This window comes from Amphiura filiformis, chromosome 15 (genome assembly GCF_039555335.1).
Source record: "Amphiura filiformis chromosome 15, Afil_fr2py, whole genome shotgun sequence".
Taxonomy (NCBI): Eukaryota; Metazoa; Echinodermata; class Ophiuroidea; order Amphilepidida; family Amphiuridae; genus Amphiura; species Amphiura filiformis.
In genome coordinates, this window is record NC_092642.1 from 6,464,451 (window position 1) to 6,486,940 (window position 22,490).

Consider the following 22,490-nt stretch of genomic DNA (forward strand, 5'->3'; position numbering starts at 1 on the left):
TCAAATTTTTGGCCATATCAATATTAGGCCCTATATAAATTTTATAGGCCATAAATAATTTAACACTAAATTATAAAGCTATTAATAAAGTACTAATAAGGTAATATAATTCTAATTCTAATAATAATAATAATAATAATAATAATAATAATAATAATGATAATGATAATGATAATGATAATAATAATAATAATAATAATAATAATAATAATAATAGTAATAACACTAATAATAATAATAATATTAATAATAATAATTATTATATAAAAATAATAAATAGGCCTAAAATAAAATAAAATAGAAATGAAAAAATAGGCCTAAGTAAAATAAAATAACAAATCAAAAACATAATGAATACCAATCTTCAGTCGAAGCACATTTAATATATTGTAATAATATAGGCCTATTAAATTCAATCGAACCGGAAAGTCCATCAACATCCCGGGTAAACATACTATTTGCTTTTGTACACGCTGGACTCAGTACCGCGTACCGGTACTGCAAACACAGACAATCAACACTAAACAGTCAACCAATACTATACACATACAACACCCCACTGTACCGCCGGGAGTTGGAGCGATCGATCCTGCATCATCAATCAACAGCAGCACATTACCCGCGGTTTTAAAAGGGGGCGAAAGTACACGGGTGCGAAATTGAAAGGGGGCGAAAAGTGCACGGGTCCGAAATTGAAAGGGTGCGAACCGTCCTGTTTCCTTGCAGATGACAGTCAACTCGGACCGGTGCCAAACTGTTACCGTCAAAATCCACCTTCTGATAAACTAAACAAGTAAATTGACTTACCCAAAGCCTTGCAATCATTAAATCACAACGACTCCTAGCATCTCATGAAAAATATTGGCCAGTAAACTGTTCCACGGAGAGAAAATTCAGATGTAAACACTGCACAAATCAAAAACAAATCACAACTCGAATTGACCTCCAGAGCCAGCTGACCTTTTTAGACATGAGCGGTAACTGATCAACACCAATCAATTATAGACCTGGGCGATAACTGGTGTGCAGTACACGTGGTACCATCGAATCAGGGTATAGTTCACTTTAGGCCACATTGGTACAATTTCCGTCAAATTTGTTTGATTTTGTTATAATACCCAAAATGCTGAAAAAATACACTGACTCTTAGAAAAAACGGTTCTAAGTAGACCTAAAATGGTTCTTGAGCTGTTCTGTAGGCTTATACGGAACCTTAAATTGTTCTACAAAGAACAGAACATGGTTCTGGAAAGGTTAGAAAGAACCATTTAGACCTGAAAGAGCTTGAAAGGTTCCCAGGACAGAAACCATTTTGGGATCGTTCTTTACATTTTCAAGAACCCTTTTCTCTTGAGGGGTCTACAGACAGTCGAGAACCCGTACCAATAACCCCTTTAGTGTATATGCCTATCACGCAGTAATAACTATTACTACATGATGCAGTCATGTCTACAGTAGAATTCATCTCGACCTTTGCAGGACTTAACCCCATTAAAAGCTATTAAACCAAGATAACACTCATTGAAACAGCTCAACTGATTAAATCGGATCTTCTCTGGTTGTGCACAAGTGACTGTTTTCATGTGCGATATCGCAATAAAGCTGGTATTCATAGCTTCAGTTGGGTAACCGATTACAAAGGAAACGAAAGGAAACAATGTTATGTGTGGCTTTGTTCACGAAATCAGACAATGTCGTGCTTTTTGTAAACCAGCATTCTTGAAAATGAGCAACATAATGATTTTTGACTTAACACGGTTTAGAAATAATTTCTTCATATTTTTGGTGTTATCTGTCGTTTACATGTCCTTCCTAAAACACAAAAGTACGACCCTCTCAAACACCTAAATTAGCTAAAATTTAGGACATGTTACAAAACTTTATTTTCTAGAACCTATTTAGAATAATTTAAATGTAGCTTTTACCGGTTTTTTGTGGCATCCTTCAGAAGTGAGCGGTCCGATACCAATATTTTCGGTCAAATCTCCATTCAAATAACACGGGGAGTTGGCTAGCTATGCCTTGCCCTCACTCATATTTTACAAAAGTACGACCATTTCTGAACATCTAACCTAGCTGTAATTTTAGGTCATGTTAGAGAAATATATTTGCTAGAAGTTTTGGAGAATAAATAAAATATTGGCTGGTTATTTTTCACACAGTGATGTTAACTAGGCAAGTGTCCATTCTCCCAACATACATCATTTGTAGGGGTCACGCGTCAATGGTGAGAGCACTGTGTATTGTGTATAGGAAAACGGACAGTAACTGCAGTATGATAGTATTAGGAAAGGTTTCTGTCAATTTTAGCCAAAATAACAAGGGGGGGCACACAGCAGAGACACTTAAATGAATACCCGGGATCGATACCCGGGACTACACGTGAATGTGCTATGCACGATTTGATATTCAGACGATACCGGGAAGAAAATGATGAATATCTCCCGTAATTTATTTAGTCTAAAGAAGCCAGATTTTGTTCCTTGCACTTGAATATATGTGTTGAACGGATATGATAGTCGTTAGCTTGCGTCTTGAGAGAGAAGCTTGCGCCTTGAACTCAAAAACTTACAGAGGCTGATTTTATATGTGCCGAACTATGACCATTGACCTCATCATGGCGTATACATGCTCACTCACACACAGAGAGGTCAATTACCAGGCTATTGTCAGTAGCCATAGTCGGATGTCCCTCGGCTCATTATGCGTCTCAAAGGTCGGAACAAAAAATGGCCATGCGTGCCTGTGGATTCAACCTACCATGGCGATTTCTGCCATGAAGATATCAGGGCGATGACACGGGGGGGCACAAAATATACGGGGAGGGGGGTCATAAATTTTAGGAAAGAAAAATAGGGGAGGTCATAAACTTTTTGATGACCAAAATGTATAGGAGTCATGATGACCACAGACAGTGTGTTGGGGGTAAGATCATAAAATGTTGCTACCGAAATAGGGGGTCGCCAATTTTATTGACGCTGACTTTTTGTAAATTTGGGACATCCCCCCCGTTTCGAAGAAAATGATAACCCCCTAACGTGGACTTCTATGGGGGACTTAATGTCATAGGTCCTAATTGTAACGCATATATAATTACAACGAATAACGACTCATTATGACTTGAGCTGGGTAATTATAAGGCGACCGACTCGAGTTGCGTTAATTCGGTGACTCGACCCAAATGAATTTGTACAGTGACTCGCAGTGGCGGATTTAAGCTGTCAGCAAGTCAGCAGTTGCTGACAAGGCCTCCTGTTATTTTTGCCAATGTGCTTCCCTTTTTTTTTTTCTTTTTTTTTTTTTTTTTTTTTTTGCTTAAATAATTAATTATTATTTTCTGCAAGGTTCAAAGGTGCGGTGGGTAGAACAGTATTGAAAAGTTTATATATTATGCCAGTACATGCAAGAGGATTTATGATTCTTGAGAAGTTTCATTTTGCCCGTTCTGGCCCTAGCAAGAGGTAAAAGGTCAAGGGCCCAGGGGCCCAAATTTAATATAGAATCAGGACTACGAATTGATACCTAGACCATTATACATTCTCTAAATACAAGTAGGTTATCTAGTATGGGCCCAGGGCCCACAATGTTAGATATAAAGGTATCATCAAAGCTGGCTCTAAAACTAGAAAGAACCCCATAAATTATGTGGACCGTGATACACTTAATCCTAAAGGTCTTTCCCCTTAGATATGAATTTTGCCAATTTTGGCCCAGATATTCAAGATCAAGACTTCCCGGGGCCCAAATGTCAATACAAAGGGCCAGTCGTTTCTCAATATATTCATGGGTACATGAGCTCCAAAGATCAAATATTATATAGGCTCAATTGGCCCTTTGTTTTAACATTTGCGGCACTCTGCCTCAGGGCCTAAAATGTTTTTAAAGAGTAATTTAAAGCAAATATAACAGTTCATGGTTCTGAGTTGGTACACCCAGGACTTGGGCGTGTACCTTTCATGGGTACATATGTCAAATATTATGGGATACAGGGCCCAGATGAGCCCAGGCACAGGGGCCCCAAAATGTGCTCCCCTCCAAATTGCCCTGTGCATCTTCCTTTTTAGACCTAAAACACCATGTTTTGCGCCAAAATAGGGTAAAATGTTGCCCGCGCGAAGCGCGCACTGGCCCTGTATATAGCAACATTCCACACGGAGCGACCGTTAAAACAAACAAACAAAGATTCACCTTCATTTTGGGCTAAAAATGTCATAGTAAAATCGAAAACAAAATAGACTCGGCTCCCTCTAAATTGTTGCTTCCGGCGCAATCGTAAGTCAAATTAAACTAAGTCACTTGAGTGCATATGCCTTCCTTAAGTGAGTTTAGGGCCCCCAAAAAGGCAAATCCGGCCCTGACCAGGGGCCCTATAAGGTGCATATGCGCAGATCCGGTGGGGGTGTATGGGGGATTGGGAACAGTTTTGTTTCAAAATGGCAAAAAATTTCGCGCGCTTCGCGCGCATTTGTATCAAACATTTTTTGTCGCCAAAAGGACCTGCATTTAAGAACTTTTTTCAACCCCATCCCCTCTAATGTCAAAATTCACGTGTACTAACGTATTGGCTTCCTATTCCTTGAGGTCAGATGATATTAAATCTGATTCTGGACATTAATCTGGGATTTTGCTTGCTTCTTGACTATCAAGCAAAAACAGAAAAGGAACATTATAGTAGGCCTACCTATTAAACACTCACAAATTTTTTTAACCCTTGATTTGGGTATAGAATCTTGTGAAATTGCAAATTTTCGCGCGCTTCGCGCGAAATTTACCAAATGTTGATCAACTTTTACTTCAAATAGTATGAAATGGAATGAATATTCGCGCACTACGCGCATATATCTCATAAATTGGGCCGAACTAATGCTCACTGGCCAAATTTTTTCTTGCCCTCCTCCCGACAAAAATTCAGGCACGCTCCTGATTTCAACTCTTTACTATTGGGCCTCCGTGATATTTTGCTGACAGGGCCCTTTTCCTTAAATCCGCCTCTGGTGACTCGATCGAGTGACTTGACTTAACTCAAGCTAATGAGGCTATATTACTTGACTCCAGTGGCGTAGTGTTATAGGGGCACGGGGGGGCACGTACCCCGGGCTCGTACCCCCCATCGATGTGAAATTTTTAAAAATCCCATAGAAAAAATGCCGAAGAACGGCTTGTGCCCCCCAATCAGACCCCATCATGGTCAGTGTCTAAGACCCACACTATACGCCACTGCTTGACTCGATCTGAATTTTTGGTGAATCGCAGGACAACTCTGGTATGCCCTCCGCAAAAACCGAAGTTTTCGGATACTAGTACATACCATTGCAAAATCAATAATTTTAAAATATTGCAGACTGACTTCAAAAAGAGTTGAGTCCGTCAAAAACTAACAGACCAATATTTATTATCACAAGAAATAAAAATTGCAAGAAAGCAACAAAATAAAGATGTTTAGTTCAGCAGTATTGCGTACTATCCTGCTCTCCTGGAAGCCCTGAGGGGGAAATGAAATGGGGGCCTTTTCACAGGGACAAAATCTGATGAAAATGGTCAAAACAGCACTGTACAAACCACATGCTATCATCCCTCCCCCTCCCGACCCTGGATAAATCTGGCCACTTGCCCACCAGCAGACTATATAGGAGCTAAATATTAATGACGAAAAATTTGGGGGAATGTGGAAAGGGCCTTTACAAAGCTAAGGAGGAAGAAATTATGCATGAAGAGGGAATTAGGGCGTGAAGAGAAGAGGAGGAAAAGGGGGAAGTCAAGAGGAAAAAGAGGAAAGAGCAAAATGAGAGGGAAAGGCCAAAAACAAAAAGAGAGTGGAGGATCAAACAAATTCTAATTAGCGATCTCCTCCGCGATATATAACATGGGTCTTGCAAGAACATGTCTTAGATTTATAGGAGACATGTCCTGTGAAGCCAGTTTAAGATTTCCCTATACCGTATGTAAATAATATGGCACAAAGTCACGTGTCTGCATGTCATTTGAAGACATGCAGCTATATAGTTTTGAGTCTTGATTTTGTGTCTTAGACATGACACGTCTCACTTGTGTCGGCAGATTTGTGTCTGACTTGTCTAAACACGAGTTTTTATTTTACAAAGTTTCATTGATGCAGACATGTCTATAAGCATGCGTTAAACATGAAAGTTCAGCGTCTTGCACCAAAAGATTAAGTGCTGAAAAGTCCTGAATCCAGTGGTTGTCTCATAAGCCCGATATTAGGTCCAGCATGATTGGTCCTTACACGTAACTCTCGCATTCTACTCCTGTCATCAGCCAATGAAAGCAGCTTTTGTGTGTGAAAGTAAGGAGGAGTGCGCGGTGGGGGAAAGACGCGCGAAAAATAATCCGATCTTCTTGGAGGTGCAACCATCAGCAGCGGATCATTATGACGAACGTGTGAGTGAAGTGCAGGTGGCATCCGAGATGGGAGGAGTGGTCCGTGAGATGACGGGAGAAATGGGAATGGATGGTGAGATGGATGACGTATGTTTTGAGTGACAGATGGACTTGCGCAGAAGAGAGAACAAGGGTATTGACGTTCATTGTCCATGTCTGGAGGAAGAGGTGCTGATTCGTTGAAAGCTGTAAGAAAAACAAAACACAACCAAGACCTTTGTTTTAAGCAATATCATCGGGTTATCTTAAATGAATTATTCCCTTTAACTTTTGTCATATTAGCATTTCATGTTTTTTATTGGGAAGAAAAACGAGGCCTAAGCAAACAAATAGAAACAAAGTAAAGCTATGGAAGTAGACAAACAGGACAAAAGGAAGCACGTTTATAGATCAGAACAATGATTGTGCCAATGTCAAACATTTGCCAAAATTATAAGATTCCAAAAAGACCATAGACCTCCTCCTCAATTTACGCGCCCTATAATCTCAAAGACCCCTTGAACACTTTTCTCATATAAACAATCTCCTCACCACTTGAGAATCTTGTGAATTCAAATCCATCATCAGAAGAGGATCCTTGCTCTACACTGCTCCTCATAATGCTCTCCGTTGACGATGCCAGATTCAAACGTGGCCTCTCAAACCCTTCTTCAGGCAAGATGATATTATTGTTCAGGAAAAGTTGACTTGTCTTGGCTGCAGAATTGCCTCTTGGCAGTTGGTGGCAGAGGCCATCTGGGATAATACCACGTGGGTGATGGGAGGACAGAGGATTGGTTTGTCGTTTAGAGTCCTCAGGATCTGCATGGTTATTGGAAGAAAGAGGAATACTATTAAAATTTTTGACATTTAACATTCCTCGAAGTAAACTTTATAAATCTAATGATATATATATAATGCTTTATATAGCTGGTATGAAAAGCCGACCATCATAATGAAAAGTTTGACCTTTCGTATTGAAGATATATATATGTACGGTATTTAGGCCTAGGTTTCCCAAAAGACCTAAATGTTATGTCTTTTGGGGAAACTTCATGTATAGGCCTATTATCTTCAATACGAAAGGTCAATATTTTCAGATGATGGTCGGCTTTTCATCCCAGCTAGCTACATACACCTTAAGTCTACCTAGTTTACTTCGGGGAATGTTAAATATCAAAGTGTCCATTTTGAATAATTTGCCATAAAATTTGTATTATATCGCGAAATTCAAAAACTCAAATTTATTTGATATCAGAAGGACATCTCGTATTCAGAATGCAATTTGGCCTTTGGGGACGGTGTCTGATGTGCTCTCAGATCCCACTATACTAAGGTGACCGAGCCCTTAAAAGTTCTTTATAGCTTTTACTCATGTTTACCTTCTTCAATCGGCCCTTGTGCTTTCAATGTCTGTACCAATCGCTGCAGTATTTCTCTGAACGATAATCTTTGACTGGAACACTTCAATTTGAAAATTGTCTGCCACTTTTGAATGCCCTCTACAGTAGCATGGTCCTGTTCAGCAGTCTCATCCTCAATAATGTCAGAGTCCCACAATGTTTTTGCGATTGGGAATATTTTAGGTGCGATGAGTTCATGACCCCATAGAGCCCAAAATTGGCGAACCACTGTTGGAACAAAGGCAGGATCCTGAAGGAAACAAAAACAACAAAAATAATTTTAAAAATGTACGAGTAGGCCTACTTTAAAGCCATATTATAACATTTCTGTAAAAATAGATTAGTATTTATTTTCAATAAAATGTTAGCTTTTACTGTCAGATGTGTCCCCTTTTAATTATGAGCCGAACAAGTGAGGTAAAGCATAGAAAATTGAAATTTACTACTTGCGCCCATGCATGTTATACTCCCGCGGTTGTAATACGGTACGTCGTGGTGTGTATGTATGTGTATCCCGCACGCCGTGTACCATGTGTACGTACTGTGCACACGTGTTCGACTAATATTTCCATCGTAATAATAAAACGCCGGTTCCATCATTATATAGTGTCTTTATTGACTAAAAGTAGGCCTATATTACAATCGTGTAAAAACCAGAATTTAAAATGTTTTGAGGGCGTTCTCCTCAGCAAATGTTATAATATGGCTTTAAGCAGAGGGTGCATGTTTCTCTGCCCTCAGAAAAAGAATAGTTTGCATTATCTCCAAGATAGGAGATGAAGGTCAATCAACATCATGCATTGATTTATGGGGGCATATCAATTTGTAAGCGCTCTTAAACAAAGTCATAGTTCATTGAATTTACAGACGTATGACAAAACAGGCGAAAATAGTAACTTTTTGCACAAGATATGCAATTTATAGAAAATTGGCCATTGCTCATTCTAATGACGTTAGTGACAATATAAATGTGCCTTTTCATTTAATGACATAAAATTTGAAAAATATTGTGAGGAACACTTGAGGTTTTGACTTTTAAAACCTATATTTTGGTCAAAAAATGTGCTTGGATAGCTAGTTTTCAACAGATTTACCACATTCGCCTTGCTATAACATTGAATTGTGTTATCTGTTGACCTAATGACGAAAAGTGTTTTAAGTGTTAGCTTTCGTTTGATATGAAACAATTCTGATTGGATGAAGGGAACACTTGAGGTTTCGAAAAAAAAACAATTACAGAGGCCCATTTTCCAGCTAGAAGCTCCACAGCTCCTACAATGCTATGCACTCAACCGTGTAGTGTAATCAAAGATTGTGTCGAGACAATTAATTCACTGCTTGCTTTGAAGCTCTTTAACGAAAATGTGTGCTCAGATGTATCGAGGTGGAAAGTGTGCAATATAATTTATAAGAGAATCGTTTTTGTATAGAAACCTTTCCATATGCTTCCAAGTTCGACTCTTTGTTATAATAATTATACTATAACTATATAGCTAGTGTTAACTATTCTTTTTATTAATCTTTGAAGGTCGAGGATCAATTTATTGCAATCTTCATGAATGATCGGACTAGCAACTTGAAATTTCATGCTGACCCTTATAAGCCTACATGAACTTGATTTGCCTTTGACCCCATAACTCCTTTTAACTATACATGTCAATGTCACTGAAAATTTTTGACATTCTTAGGACCAGAGGAATAATCTATGATTTTGAGTGAAATCGAACTGCATGTTGATTTTTCACCATTGTAGGCCTAGCGGCGGTGAATTCCATTCGGGGGGGGGGGGGCACTTACATTACGTGATGAAAACGTGCCCAAAGTTACCCCATTTTACGGTATTAAATAAATTATTTTCAAATAGGCCTAAATTCGCTCTTCTATCTCTCTCTGTCGTCTCTCGTCAATCTAAAAAAAATACCAACCTTCAGTACGTCACCAGCTGGTAAAAAAAGTCCAGGAAAAAAATGCAATAGCGCCCTCTGTGTTTTGGATTAATCTCTGCTACATGTTACATACTCACACAAAATGAGAGTTTTTAAAAAGAACTTTGTAATTACAAAATTGTGATTTATTTTAATTTCATGAACATGATGAACAGTATGGGCCGGCTGTATATCATTGTAACATGATTCTACGAATCTTTCCCACTTCCCAGTTAATTTTTGCCGGTTTATGTTTAGCGACGGTGAATGACAGAGTAAGAGTCTAAACTAAATATACCTTTGAAATCTGCGCAAGACTGCTCGCAACTTTTATTGATTGTCTTTTTATTACTTTTTATAACGTGAATTTTGTATCGGCGAAATGATAAATTCCTAAATATGCCAATAAATGAACTCTTATTAAAATGCTAATTTAATTTGTTTAAATAATCAATACTATAAGTAAGTAAAATGTACACATTCCTTCATCAAAGCACGGATGGTTCAGTGGTAGAATTCTCGCCTGCCACGCGGGAGGCCCGGGTTCGATTCCCGGTCCGTGCACATTTTTTTTTTCTCCTCCAAATTTGTTTGCTTTCAGCTATTAGTATTGGTAATTCATTTTGAGACCGGAATATTTCATTCTATAATTTTTTTTCCATTAAAATACAAAAAAAGCCTTATAAGGCCAAAAAAAAAACCAGATTAATGCAATTTTTGCAAGCTCACTACCATTGGGAAGCTAGCAAACAGAGGGAGCACTGAAAAGTGAAAAGATCAAATTAATACAAATCAGAGTTTTAAGGATATACGAGGTATTGTTGGTCGAAGCAGCCAGCCAAAATATCGATTTTCATTATCTTAAGGGCTGGGGTATGAACGTTTGGACAGTATTTATTTTGGGACATTAGGGCACATCAGACATATCGAATTGCATTCTGAATACGAAGAATGTCATTCTGATATCAAATAATTTTGAATTTTGGCAAATCATTAAAATTGATATTTTTGATATTTAACAGTACTTGAAGTAAACTTTATAAATCTGATGATTTATACTTAAAGTGTATGGTGGGTTGAAAAGCCGACGATCAATTGAAAATGTTGACCTTTCTTATTGAAGATATGGATTTTTTTCCAAAAACACAAAAAAAATTAGGTCTTTTTGGGAAAAAAATCCATATCTTCAATATGAAAGGTCAAAATTTTCAATTGACCGTCGGCTTTTCCTCCTGCTACATACACTTTTAAGAATATATCATTAGATTTATATAATTTACTCTGAGGACTGTTATATATCAAAATTCGAACAATATCAAATTTTTATAATTTGTCATAAAATTTGTATTATATTGTGATTTTCAAAAAATGAAAATTATTTGATATCAGAAAGACATGCTTCGTATTCAGAATACAATTGATAGGTCTGAGGTGCTCTCATGTGCCACAAAAAATACTGTCGAAACGCAATAAACGCTCATTTTAGATCCCTTAATCAATATATTATTGAAAAATAACACTTTGATGTTTTGTAAAAGTTCATTCTACAATCTTGCTTGTTGTTGGATCTGGAATGAGCGTTTCGACAGTATTTTTTGTGGGACATGAGAGCACATTAGACATATCGAATTGCATTCTGAATACAATTAATCAGCATTTATGCAAATTAGCTCATTAATTATGCAAATATGCAAATTAGAGGGCGGCTTCACTATATAATACATTAGAACATATTAGAAACACTTTGACCAAGTTTCAACACAAAAGTATGCAAAATAAAAGTTCCCTGAACATTTATGCAGTAGCAAAATATTGGCAAAAATTACATATTAATGAGCCTTTACAGTCATTTTAGCTCATTAACTACATTGATTATTGATAAAAACAATAAGATACAAAGAAAATAGGCCTATTAATTGAAATATTATGAAAACCGTATGTCCGATTTGCTTCAAACAAACGGCATATTAGTCAGTGTTCTTTGTCCTACGCTATTAACTTAATTGTTTAAAACATGCTCAGGCCATTTTCTAGTTTCCAGAAAATGCATCCATTACCACCTTAAAATAGTTGCTAACCTTAATACTAATAACCACTGTTATGCACAATGGGCAAGTGGATATACGGTCTGAGAAGTCTAGTTCCTCTCCAAATGAATCAATTAAAGAAGATGTATATGATTTCAATCAAGGTTTAATTTTGTTATTCTTTACTCAAGATGTTGAAATACTATATAGGCCTACTTTAGTATATGTTTTCCCAGAGTATTTCGCACTTATATCATTCATATTCATAAATAGGACAGTTTAAATTCGTCCAATAAATGAAATAATGAATGAATGAATGAATGAATGAATGAACGAACGAACGAACGAACGAACGAACAAACGAACGAACGAACGAACAAACGAACGAACGAAAGAACGAACGAATGAATGAACGAACGAAAAACCACTGAAATGGGTGTTACCTATAGGTCTATATCATCTGAGACTATTATTCAGGTATAATAGTCTCAGATATCATGATGCATAATGATTGCGAGATTTTGTGAGGGTATTAAACAAATCTTGCAGCTGTATTTCTCTGAAGTTTTGAAATTTGTGTGTAGACTGTAGACCAAATGCAATCTGTCGATCAGATGATACGGCCGCATCAATTAAATAATTATTTAAACTTAGTATTCCATATGATATACAGTCATGGGGGATGATACATACAGTATTAGGCCTACCTTTAACAACAGGTCCGTTTTCTTGAGTTCGGGTTCGGAGCATTTATCAGAGAGTAGGTATTGTGCCAAAGCCACAAATCTCTCCGAGTCTTGATCAGGCAGTTTGGAGGTAACGTCCGTAACAGCTAGTCGGAAGGCATACGGACGCGAAATTATGCACGGAAGAATAACATTTTCCTGAAAAAGAAAAGAAAACTCACAATTATTGATCAAATAAAGTCATAAGCAAGAGCCTATGGTCTACACCAATGAAATGTGAACTATTACAAAACACTCAAGTTCAAAACGAACCTGTCTCGTCCATTCCCTCAATCGATTCCATAAAAGTGTTATAAAAGTAGACATTTTGTCATTTTGGGAATAAGTTATACCATATTTTAATTCTTACAAAATGAAATTTCGGGTACTAGTTCTCCCTTAGATCATTCTATGGGCTTCACTATTTCCTATGTTTATTATATACAGAGGAAGTATGTGTTAAAAATACCAGTAACTATTCATTTGGGGCATAATAGACCAGAAGATCATTTATATATTTTGATATTCTTAGGTATTGATTTAGGGTTCTCTTAAATAAGAGAACTGCTCTTTCAATTTTACCTTCAAACCTAAGATGACTTCATTGGGATTCGCCCCCGTTGCTAAGAAGTCTGCAGCTCGAGCACTCATCAAAGTCTCGGCTAATGGTGTCGCTATTTCATCAGGATCACAGTCGTCACTCAGCATAACAAATGTCTGTGGTTTAAAGAGACCAAACATTATGATTCAGTCTTGTCTCATGTCATTATAGCCTATTGAAAAGAGACAGACAGACAGACAGACAGACAGACAGACAGACAGACACATATACTCACGCACCCCTACTTGTGTGTCTGTGTGACTTTTCTTGTGTGTCTTTTTGACCCGACGGACAAATGACGGACGCAGGATGGACCTCTTGTGCATGTTGTGTGTCCTTTTTTCCATCTTGCGTGTCTTTTTTGTTGATGTCACTGATTGTTGCTTGTGTGCCTTTTTTAATACCTTCAAAAATGAGCTCTATACCCACTCTATAAACCCCGTATAAACCCCTTGAGCGTTTTGAGCGTTTCGACAGTATTTTTGTGGGACATGAGAGCACATCAGACATATCGAATTGCATTCTGAATACGAAGAATGTCTTTCTGATATCAAATAATTTTCATTTTTGAAATTCACGATATAATACAAATTTTATGACAAATTATTAAAATTTGTTATTTTTCACATTTTGATATATAACATGAACAGTCCTCGAAGTAAATTTGATAAATCTAATGATATATTCTTAAAGTGCATGTAGCTGGGAGGAAATGCCGACGATCAATTAAAAATTTTGACCTTTCATATTGAAGATATGGATTTTTTTCCCAAAAAGACCTAATTTTTGTTGGTGTTTTGGGAAAAAAAATCCATATCTTCAATACGAAAGGTCAACATTTTCAATTGATCGTCGGCTTTTCATCCCAGCTACATGCACTTTAAGTATAAATCATCAGATTTATAAAGTTTACTTCGAGTACTGTTAAATATCAAAAATGTCAATTTTTAATCATTTGTCATAAAATGTGTATTACATTGCGAATTTCAAAAGATCAAAATTATTTGATATCAGAAGGACATTCTTTGTATTCAGAATGCAATTCGATATGTCTGATGTGCTCTCATGTCCCACAATAAATACTGTCCAAACGTTCATACCCCACCCCTTAAGACACACAAGAAAAAATCGACACACAAGCTTTGTACTAAAAAAAAAAGGCACATAAGCATAGCCTCGCCGAACAGACACCCCGACAAACAGACAGACACATAAACACCCCGACAGACGGAGAGGGGGAGATAGGGAGAGAGAGCGACTGGAGAGACAGACATAAGAGAGACAAACATAGTTCACAGAAAGACATAATACAGAGAGATGTAATGGGAAGGAAATGGGGGAAAATAAGAAAAAATAGAGTATTTGGGGTGAGGAAGGGAAGAAAAAACACAAAATTGTAGGGTCTTTTGGGGAAGAGTGGGTCTTTTGGGAAACAAGACAAATATGGGGTCGGGGAGGCAAACGGGCAAAAAATATGGAGGTCTTCTAGGGCTGTACATAATGCACATCTTAATACCCCTCCCCGCGGACCGGGATCGGAGCAATTGGTGCAGTGGCGTGCGCAAGGGGGGGGGGGGGGCACGTGCCCCCCACTTTTGTTGGTCATTCGGGGAAAAACGTTGCTCCTAATCAGACTCCATTCGGGGAACTGAACAACTTGCCCCCCCCACTTTCAATGTGCTGCGCACGCCACTGAATTGGTGCCCTCATGATCTTCTTACCGGCAATTTGAAGTGATTGGTAACAGGCAAATCTGGGGTAAACTTTCCAGTATAATTTTGAGTAAGCTAGCATAATGCTGTTTTACCCCTTCCTTTGAGTCACTTTTATATATCGTCATGTGCACGACACATACGCAGCATCTGTCAAACAAAATGATACACAGACCAAGCTTTATGTTAGGCAAAAAAAACCAAAACAACAAGTTTGTTTCCTGTAGCGCGCACATTTCATTTTTGACGGCTTTTTTGAGCATTTAGATTTTTTATTTACTTTTGAAAAAAAAAAAAAAAAATCGCAAAAAATAATATAAAACACTACTGGAGTAAACATCAGACATTTTTTAAATACTTTTTTAATCTGCAGGTTGAAAGGGGATCATAAATATTCTTGAATATGAAGAAATGTGATTTTTTTTGTGTCGGAGAGACCCACTGTAAATTTCCATTCCAATTTGCAGCAAAAAAGGTTTTTTTTTTTTTTCATTTGAAGACATGGATTTAAAAAAATAAAAATAAAAAACCGCATTTCGCATTTGACTTTTTAACCTGCTACAGGAAACATACATGGTTTTTTTTTTGCCTTATACACTCCTCTATACCCATCCGGACTTTTACCCACTTGTCACTTACAAATCCGGACCTTTTCCTCTTTTAATGCAACTCCTATAGTCTATACCCTTCCGTATATACAATAATGAAGTTGGAATTCCGCAATTTCAAGATGAAAGTGGTTACTATTTCCGGGATATTTGCATTTGTTACCTTTGGATTTCCGGCTTTTTTTCCTGTGGTTATTCGTGACCGGAAATCCAAACTTTTGTAGAGGGATAAGCTTGGAAATCCGAGGTTTTTCTCTCATTCCCTCCTCTATACAGGGCCGGTGTGCACTTGTTTTCTGGAATAGCCCATTGCCGTTTTGAAAAACTAAATATTAATCGTCTAAAATTAAAAAAAGGTTTAAAATGCTAAAGTATCTTGATATCTTATCTAACCACCATTTTAGTCCCACATTTCTTGACGTTTCTTAAAGAAAATGACTTAAAGAGGGGCCCATTTCACTCAACTTTACGAAGCTTCGTAAGTCTCGAAATCATTCGTAACTTACGACGTAAGTTCCATTTCACTCTGCATTTCACTAAACTTACTTACGAACGGTACCCTTCGTAAGTAATAGGGATTTACTATAGGGACCCTTCGTAAAGTTACGTCTAGTATTGGGTATTCGTAACTTTACGAACAGTTACTTGAGTTACGAAGGGTTAAAAGTTTAGCGAAATGGACCCCAGATTAATTATTTTAATCAAAATTGCTGCAAAAAGTGGAAATTTTCGTAATTTTGGGGTTTTACTGGGGGAAACAGGGGCAAGGATCATGGTAATCCCCCCCACCGCCGTGGCGCCGCTACTGAGTAACATTGCAAATCAGATGAGTGTCATTTCATGGAATGTTCAGGAAACAGAAGACTTGTTCTACCAAGCACATGAAGTCTTTTTACACCAAACATCACTTTTGTGAGCATCGTAAGGACAAGAACGGATGAAAATCAAGATTACCAGTTTCTGATCCTTTAGACATTTTGAGTATATATACGTGGCTCAGTCCGGGATTGATAAATTCCTTACCTTTGAATATCTGCAGTAAGAGTGATCACGACATCAAAACCATCAATTAAATTCAAACTGTGATCGCAAAGCAGCATGGGAGTCATATGATGCAAACCATGTGACTGATGATGCGTAGTGCTCAACTGCGCAGTTTGACGTATGATATTTGTCATGAATGGGAAAGAAAACGTGATGTGTTGTTTCTCGGGTTTGATTGAAAAACTCTTCATTGCCTGCAAATCAATCAATCAATCAATCAATCAATGATCAATCAATCAATTATCAATCAATTAAAGATCTGACAAATTTTACATTCTCAGCTTACAGCTACGGACCTTTAATGCATGAGTGGATACAAAATCTACCATTGAGCGTGTACAATGGTAGATTTTGAATCCACTCTTGTATCAAGGGTCTTTGATATCTAACTTACGATATACCGTAAAGTGTAGCGTTTGAGCCACATTGTTTATCAATCGCACTTAAATTTCGAAAACGTGGATGAAGCAAAAGTTGTAAATTGTATTTTTTCTAAACCCTGTACGGCAAATCTACTTTTAACTTACTCTTTGTACATTATCTGGTAGACATCCCACAATACCCATGGTAAGAGCGTACACTCCCGCACGTATGGTAGAGTCTTCTTTGACATCAATCACGTCAGAATCATCTGTGAAGAATGGTTTGCTGGGATTGGTCGAAGATATTGAATAAATACCATCGGACGTTAGCTGCATGATCAAAACAAAATGCCTATTTATTGTTTAATACCATTTGAATAGGTTTATACAGGTTACATCAAAATGACTGTTACCCATCGGCTTTCAGTAATCATGGTGATTATGAATGTCAAACTGCAACATAAGATCCACCTATATGTAGATTAACGTTATGTCTTAAAACTATAAATTCTGGCCATTTGTATACGATCGAATGTTGTATTTGGAAGAAATACGCTTTGTAATGCATCAACATTGACGAGTATACAATAATTTGAATGCATCACATAAATATGAGCATTAAAGTTATCCTCTGGCCATGGTCTATATGCTCTGGCGCAAACATGCTTTTTAGGGTACACCAATGTGCAAGGTGCCAACTTGAAGACTGTGCTTAGATAAATGGCAAATGTTGATATTTGGACAATTTCAAAATCGTCCGTATAACAAGCGTCCCAGCAAACACAAAACGTTTTCAAGATTATACGCAAAATGTTAGAAAAGGTTGAAAGTGTTTTTGTCAGGTTATATAAAGGGTGTATAAGAATATAAAACGTTTCCATAACGTAATTTTATTTAAGCGTTGACGAAATATTTGCAAAAAGTGTTTGCCAAAAAATTTTTACAATAAAATTTTAACAACATTTTAATAATGTTATTGTAGTGTGTTTTCACACAAAACGTTTTAAAACATTTTCATGACCTCTATTAAACCCGACATTTAATATTATTATAACGTTTTTACCATAACCAAAACCCAAATATACCATGTTTAAAACGTTTTAAAAACATTTTGTGTTTGCTGGGGTATAGCAGAAATGGCTTCGTACCTTTGATATTTGTCCTTCGGCTCTAATATCCTCTGCAACATGGGTCGTAATTCGTTGTTTCGGAGAAGTAAGACTCGGAGTGGTGGCACAATTCGACCAGCCTGGTGGATGAGGGATCGTTGTTGTGGGATTTGCTTCTGGGTCTGTATAATCTTTGACGGGTCTCGGGTGGTCATGGATGCCTAAACTTTCTAAAACAATCGCGTCATTAAAACTATGCCAGCGATGCATTACGGGATTACCGAAAAACCCTTTACACCTGAAAAAGAATAATAACAAAATATTATGAAAAGATGTTAGAAATCAAGACCTGATTGAGAACTTTTATACTGGTTACCGCAACTGGCATGACTGGGATGTCGCTTAGGCGACGAAAAAAAGAAACCCTGTTCTACGGGCGGACGGACCTTTCAAGTAGGGTCGGTCGGTCGGCCTTTTTTTTAAATGACCCAAAAAATCACCAAAATCTGTAAATAATTTGCAATTTGAGAAAATACAAAATAAAATGTTGTTCCTGAAATCAGAAATTTGGGTCGGCATTCATTTGTACAGGAATTTTTTTTCCCAATCTGTTCAAACTCTGGGTCGGTCGGGCTCGTAGAAGAGGTTTTTCTTTTTTCGTCGCCTTATATGACAATTTGTGTCTGATTTTTAGCACCAACAAAATTAGTATTTTCGTTTTTGAATGCCAATATACAGTGAATTCCATTAAAACGTTACCAAAACCGGTCAGGATGACTTAAGAACCAATCAGTCGCAACCCTTAATACACCTTGATGACCTTCCCCTATCAGATGACTCGCGCTAAGCATCTGAACTGAAAACTCCAACTTGCCTGATGTACGCTCCCAACACGATCGATTGGAAACTATTTTACACACTGTTGCTCCGTATATAGATCATAGAGGCATAATTTGGGCAACGGAATTGACAACCGACAGCCCTATACTACCGACGAGGTCTTTTGCACATTAACCTATAACGACTGTGATAATAGAGAGGTTGCGATTTCCAAACGTACGCATCATATACGCCCGTATATCAATTCAAAATCACTCTCATGTGACGGGATGAGTGACGGGATTGAACAGGATTTTGAATAGATGTACGGGCGTACGATACGCAGGGCCTACGTTTGGAAATCGCAACCTCTCTAGTGGCGTAAATAAACTCGCGATCTTCTCTACTCTCTGGCGGGAAGTTTGAACTTGTTACACGTGATATGACGTTTTACATTTTCTTACTTGCTAATTTAGTAGTTAAGTTTGTGCAGCTTACCGCTTATGTACCAGTACGCCGTTGCATTCTTGTTCCGGGCATTGTCTCCCTGATAACCGATAGCGATCCCGTTGTGAAGATGGAGGACGATAAGCTGGTTTCACCCGTCTCTCACTAGTCGTCATCGGTATTCGCTTCAAATAATTCACGTGACATAATGTGCATATCATTACACCTGTACAGACCTTCTCGATGACATTGTCACGAGATGAAATTTGTTGCATGGTCCAACCTTTGTGTGCAAAGGAATAAAATACATGGAATGCAATAAGTGCCAAAGGTTATATCACAAAAACAGCCAAATGTTACTGAAGAGCACTAGGTAGACACGGTGTGATGGCAAGTCGTACACACCCCCATATTCAATATTATACACAAACACACCATTTACCCACCCACCCCACCCCCGTACCGCTCCACACACCCCACATGCCACACATTCACTCGCACCCCCACACGATACATGCACACCCACCCCCTCCCCCCTCCCCATAGCAGTCACAAATTAACAAATAATTTGATACAGGCTTGACATTTAATATGGAATATTTCTTCACAGCATTCAGCTGTGACAAATGCCAATTGCTGACAAAGTTTAGGAAATATCACCTTAAACCCCAATGAACTTGATAATAACAGAACAATGTTGCATGAAGTCCGAAATTGTGTCCCCCACAAAGCTCAACTTCAGTCTCCCTAAACCCGCCATTTTAAGCAAATGCACTACATTATGAGCACCATAATGTAAACTCATGGAAAGCACATTTTCTATCAAAAATTATTTGACACCATCTCCCGACACACCCCAATAAATATTTAACCTGTGCGGTTTGTGCAGACCCCTTTGAGGTGGGTCTTGGCACTTCGTGAAGAAATATCCCATAATTATTAAATGTCAAGTCTGTAATATGTGTAAATTGGTGCTGATGCTAATGTAGGCTTTCCAAACATTGGACCTCCTCGTGACGCGACATTTGATATGTTCACTCGACTCCATGCCACCTCATCACACCCATTCCCCAACATATCACCCACACCGACCCCACACTGCCCCTCGCCCCCTACACCCGTCTTACCCGCTTTTTGTTGTACAGCATTAGGGTTATCTGGTCTATACCTCCGTGTGCCGTTACCCTCTACCCATTTGTCAAAAACGTCAAAGGAAACCTGTAAAAACATGATTACAAAATGGTGTATGATCTTATTAGAATTAGTCCGACGAGGGGACCTGTTTTTTTCTTAGTATAAGCCTACCAACTATACTCTGATTCTGATCGCTCAAGAAAGACAAAAATCCACTAATCGCCCCTCTGGACTTTCGCGATTCGTTTTCTTGCGCCATGTGAGATATAGTGATCATTATATATAGTCTGAACTGAGTATAGTCTGGTAACATATAGAAAAAAGGTCCTACTCGTCGCGTCGGACTAATTAGAATTGGACCTTAGGCCTCGTATCCATAGGCTGTTCCCTTGTGGCTTGTGCCCTTGTTCCGTAGTAGTAAGTTAGCCTGTTAAACCATGATTCGACGTGCACTTGATGCACACAAAATAGACTGTTTAGCTTTGATTTGACGTGCACTTGATGCACAAATGGCGTTCCCTTGATGCAAATTGCACACTGCTACACTGCTGTATCTGTATCACTCACTGAATTGAGCAATTCTGATGTGACACCCAGGCCCAGTCCACCTTAATTAATCGTTCCTCCAAAAGCATTCTCTAGGCCACTAGTATATCATTTGGCGCTATTAATTAACTCCCTTAGTTGTCCACTGCTATACTCTATCTATATCACTCATTGAATCGACCAATTTCGCTATTTCCTCCAAGCATTCATTTGGCCAATAGTATATAATTTGACCCTATTAATTAACTTCCCTAGTTATATTTCATCCAATACTGCATCACAATCTATATCATTCGTTGAATTAGCAATTCCGCCATGACAGTCAGTCCACCTATATTAATTGTTCCTCCAAGATATAAGGGGGGGGTTACTGGATGTCTTGGGAGAATTCTAAGTAGGCCTATATATCTTGGAGGAATAATTAATTAAGGATACGAATATGGAAAAATCCGACTGTATCAGGTATTACCCTGTTTAACTGGATAATTATATTCCACGGACCATTCCACTGACCATTCTATAATATCTTCAAATACGATGCAAAAATATTAGCGATTAGACTAAAATCTAGCCTTCATCATTTAATATTAGACCCTCTTTTGATTCATATCCTCTAAATATCGGTTCAAATGATTTACATCCTACGGTGTTCACCAACTACACCCCAACCGGACGCCCTCCTTTAACCGCTCATCATCAACAACTACATGCCCCACCCCACTCCAGCCGGACGCCCTCCTTTCACCGCTACGCGTGCATTCTTCCCAATCACATAGGAAACAAGATTAATATAACAGATAGAAGACATAGTGCCAGTTATATGTGATATAAGATCCTGTACACAACTATGGACAAATCTACCTGTATCCGGTATACCCTGTTTAACTGGTCATTTTCCACTGACCATCATGGCCCAGAGGGAAGTTATTAATTGGGGAGTGGGGGTACTAGTTGTTTTGGGAGAACTCGAGGTGGGGGAAGATGTCCCATAGGGGAAAGCTTCCGCATTTGTCCCCATCCCGAGTGAGGAGTTAAATGAGCAAATGAGCAGAAAATGCGTTCCGTCGTCGAATGCGTCGTTCCGGCGTCGAATGCGTCGTTACGGCGTCGTTGTTGCGTCGAAAGCGTCGTTGCGGCGTCGAATGCGTCGTTGCGGCGTCGAATGCGTTGATGCGGCGTCGTTGTTGCGTCGTTACGGCGTCGTTGTTGCGTCGAAAGCGTCGTTGAATGCGTCAATCCGGCGTCGAATGCGTCATTGCGGGGTCGAATGCGTCGTTTCGGCGTCGAATGCGTCGTTACTGCGTCATCGTTTGAACCATGAGTTAATATATGCTAACGTCAGTCCATCTTTTCACCATTTGTACACAAATCTTCGAAAGGTCAACATGAATGTTCTTGCTGCTAAGCCTCACCAGTGTTCCCTGTGTGATAGAGGTTTCACTCGCAAATTCGATCTAAGGCGACATGAGAAAATTGTACACCGAGAAGAAGAGTTCGAACAGGAGGAAGGTGATTCAGAAGTAGATGATATGAACTGGAATGACTCACAAGTAAATGACAACCCTGAATCCGAAGCTTCTGAAGTATTTGATTCTGAATCTGAGGAGGAGTCATCGGGTGAAGAAATAAGCGATGAACTGGAAGACAACG

At 38.4% G+C, this 22,490-nt stretch overlaps 2 protein-coding genes and 1 non-coding gene across 3 annotated transcripts in view; 1 reads left to right on the forward strand and 2 right to left on the reverse strand.

The window, feature by feature from the left end:
• Nucleotides 1-951, reverse strand: part of LOC140171181 (zinc finger MIZ domain-containing protein 1-like) — a 454,107-nt gene extending 453,156 nt beyond the window's left edge. The window contains 1 exon segment of the mRNA XM_072194381.1: nucleotides 808-951. The gene's annotated coding sequence lies outside the window, so the exon portion shown is untranslated.
• Nucleotides 952-5,403: 4,452 nt separating this feature from the next.
• LOC140172086 (uncharacterized) lies at nucleotides 5,404-18,173 on the reverse strand. The gene is made up of 10 exons (XM_072195433.1): nucleotides 17,934-18,173; nucleotides 16,951-17,115; nucleotides 16,403-16,617; nucleotides 14,781-14,921; nucleotides 14,160-14,166; nucleotides 13,041-13,175; nucleotides 12,441-12,617; nucleotides 7,761-8,031; nucleotides 6,931-7,200; nucleotides 5,404-6,585 (listed from the first exon to the last, which is right to left on the reverse strand). The coding sequence occupies exons 1-10, from the start codon at nucleotides 18,162-18,164 to the stop codon at nucleotides 6,170-6,172; spliced, it is 2,028 nt and encodes a 675-aa protein (XP_072051534.1). The 5' UTR covers nucleotides 18,165-18,173; the 3' UTR covers nucleotides 5,404-6,169.
• Trnag-gcc (transfer RNA glycine (anticodon GCC)) lies at nucleotides 10,200-10,270 on the forward strand. The gene has a single exon. It is a non-coding gene; the product is annotated as a tRNA-Gly (tRNA).
• Nucleotides 18,174-22,490: the final 4,317 nt, after the last annotated feature.

Coding starts and splice junctions, on each gene's coding strand:
- LOC140172086 (XM_072195433.1), bottom strand. CDS start 18,164: ATGCATCGCTGGCATAGTTTTAATGACGCGATTGTTTTAGAAAGTTTA. Junction 7,201..7,760: donor ACAAGGGCCGATTGAAGAAG/GTAAACATGAGT, acceptor ATAACCATGCAG/ATCCTGAGGACTCTAAACGA. Junction 6,586..6,930: donor ATTCACAAGATTCTCAAGTG/GTGAGGAGATTG, acceptor TTTTTCTTACAG/CTTTCAACGAATCAGCACCT.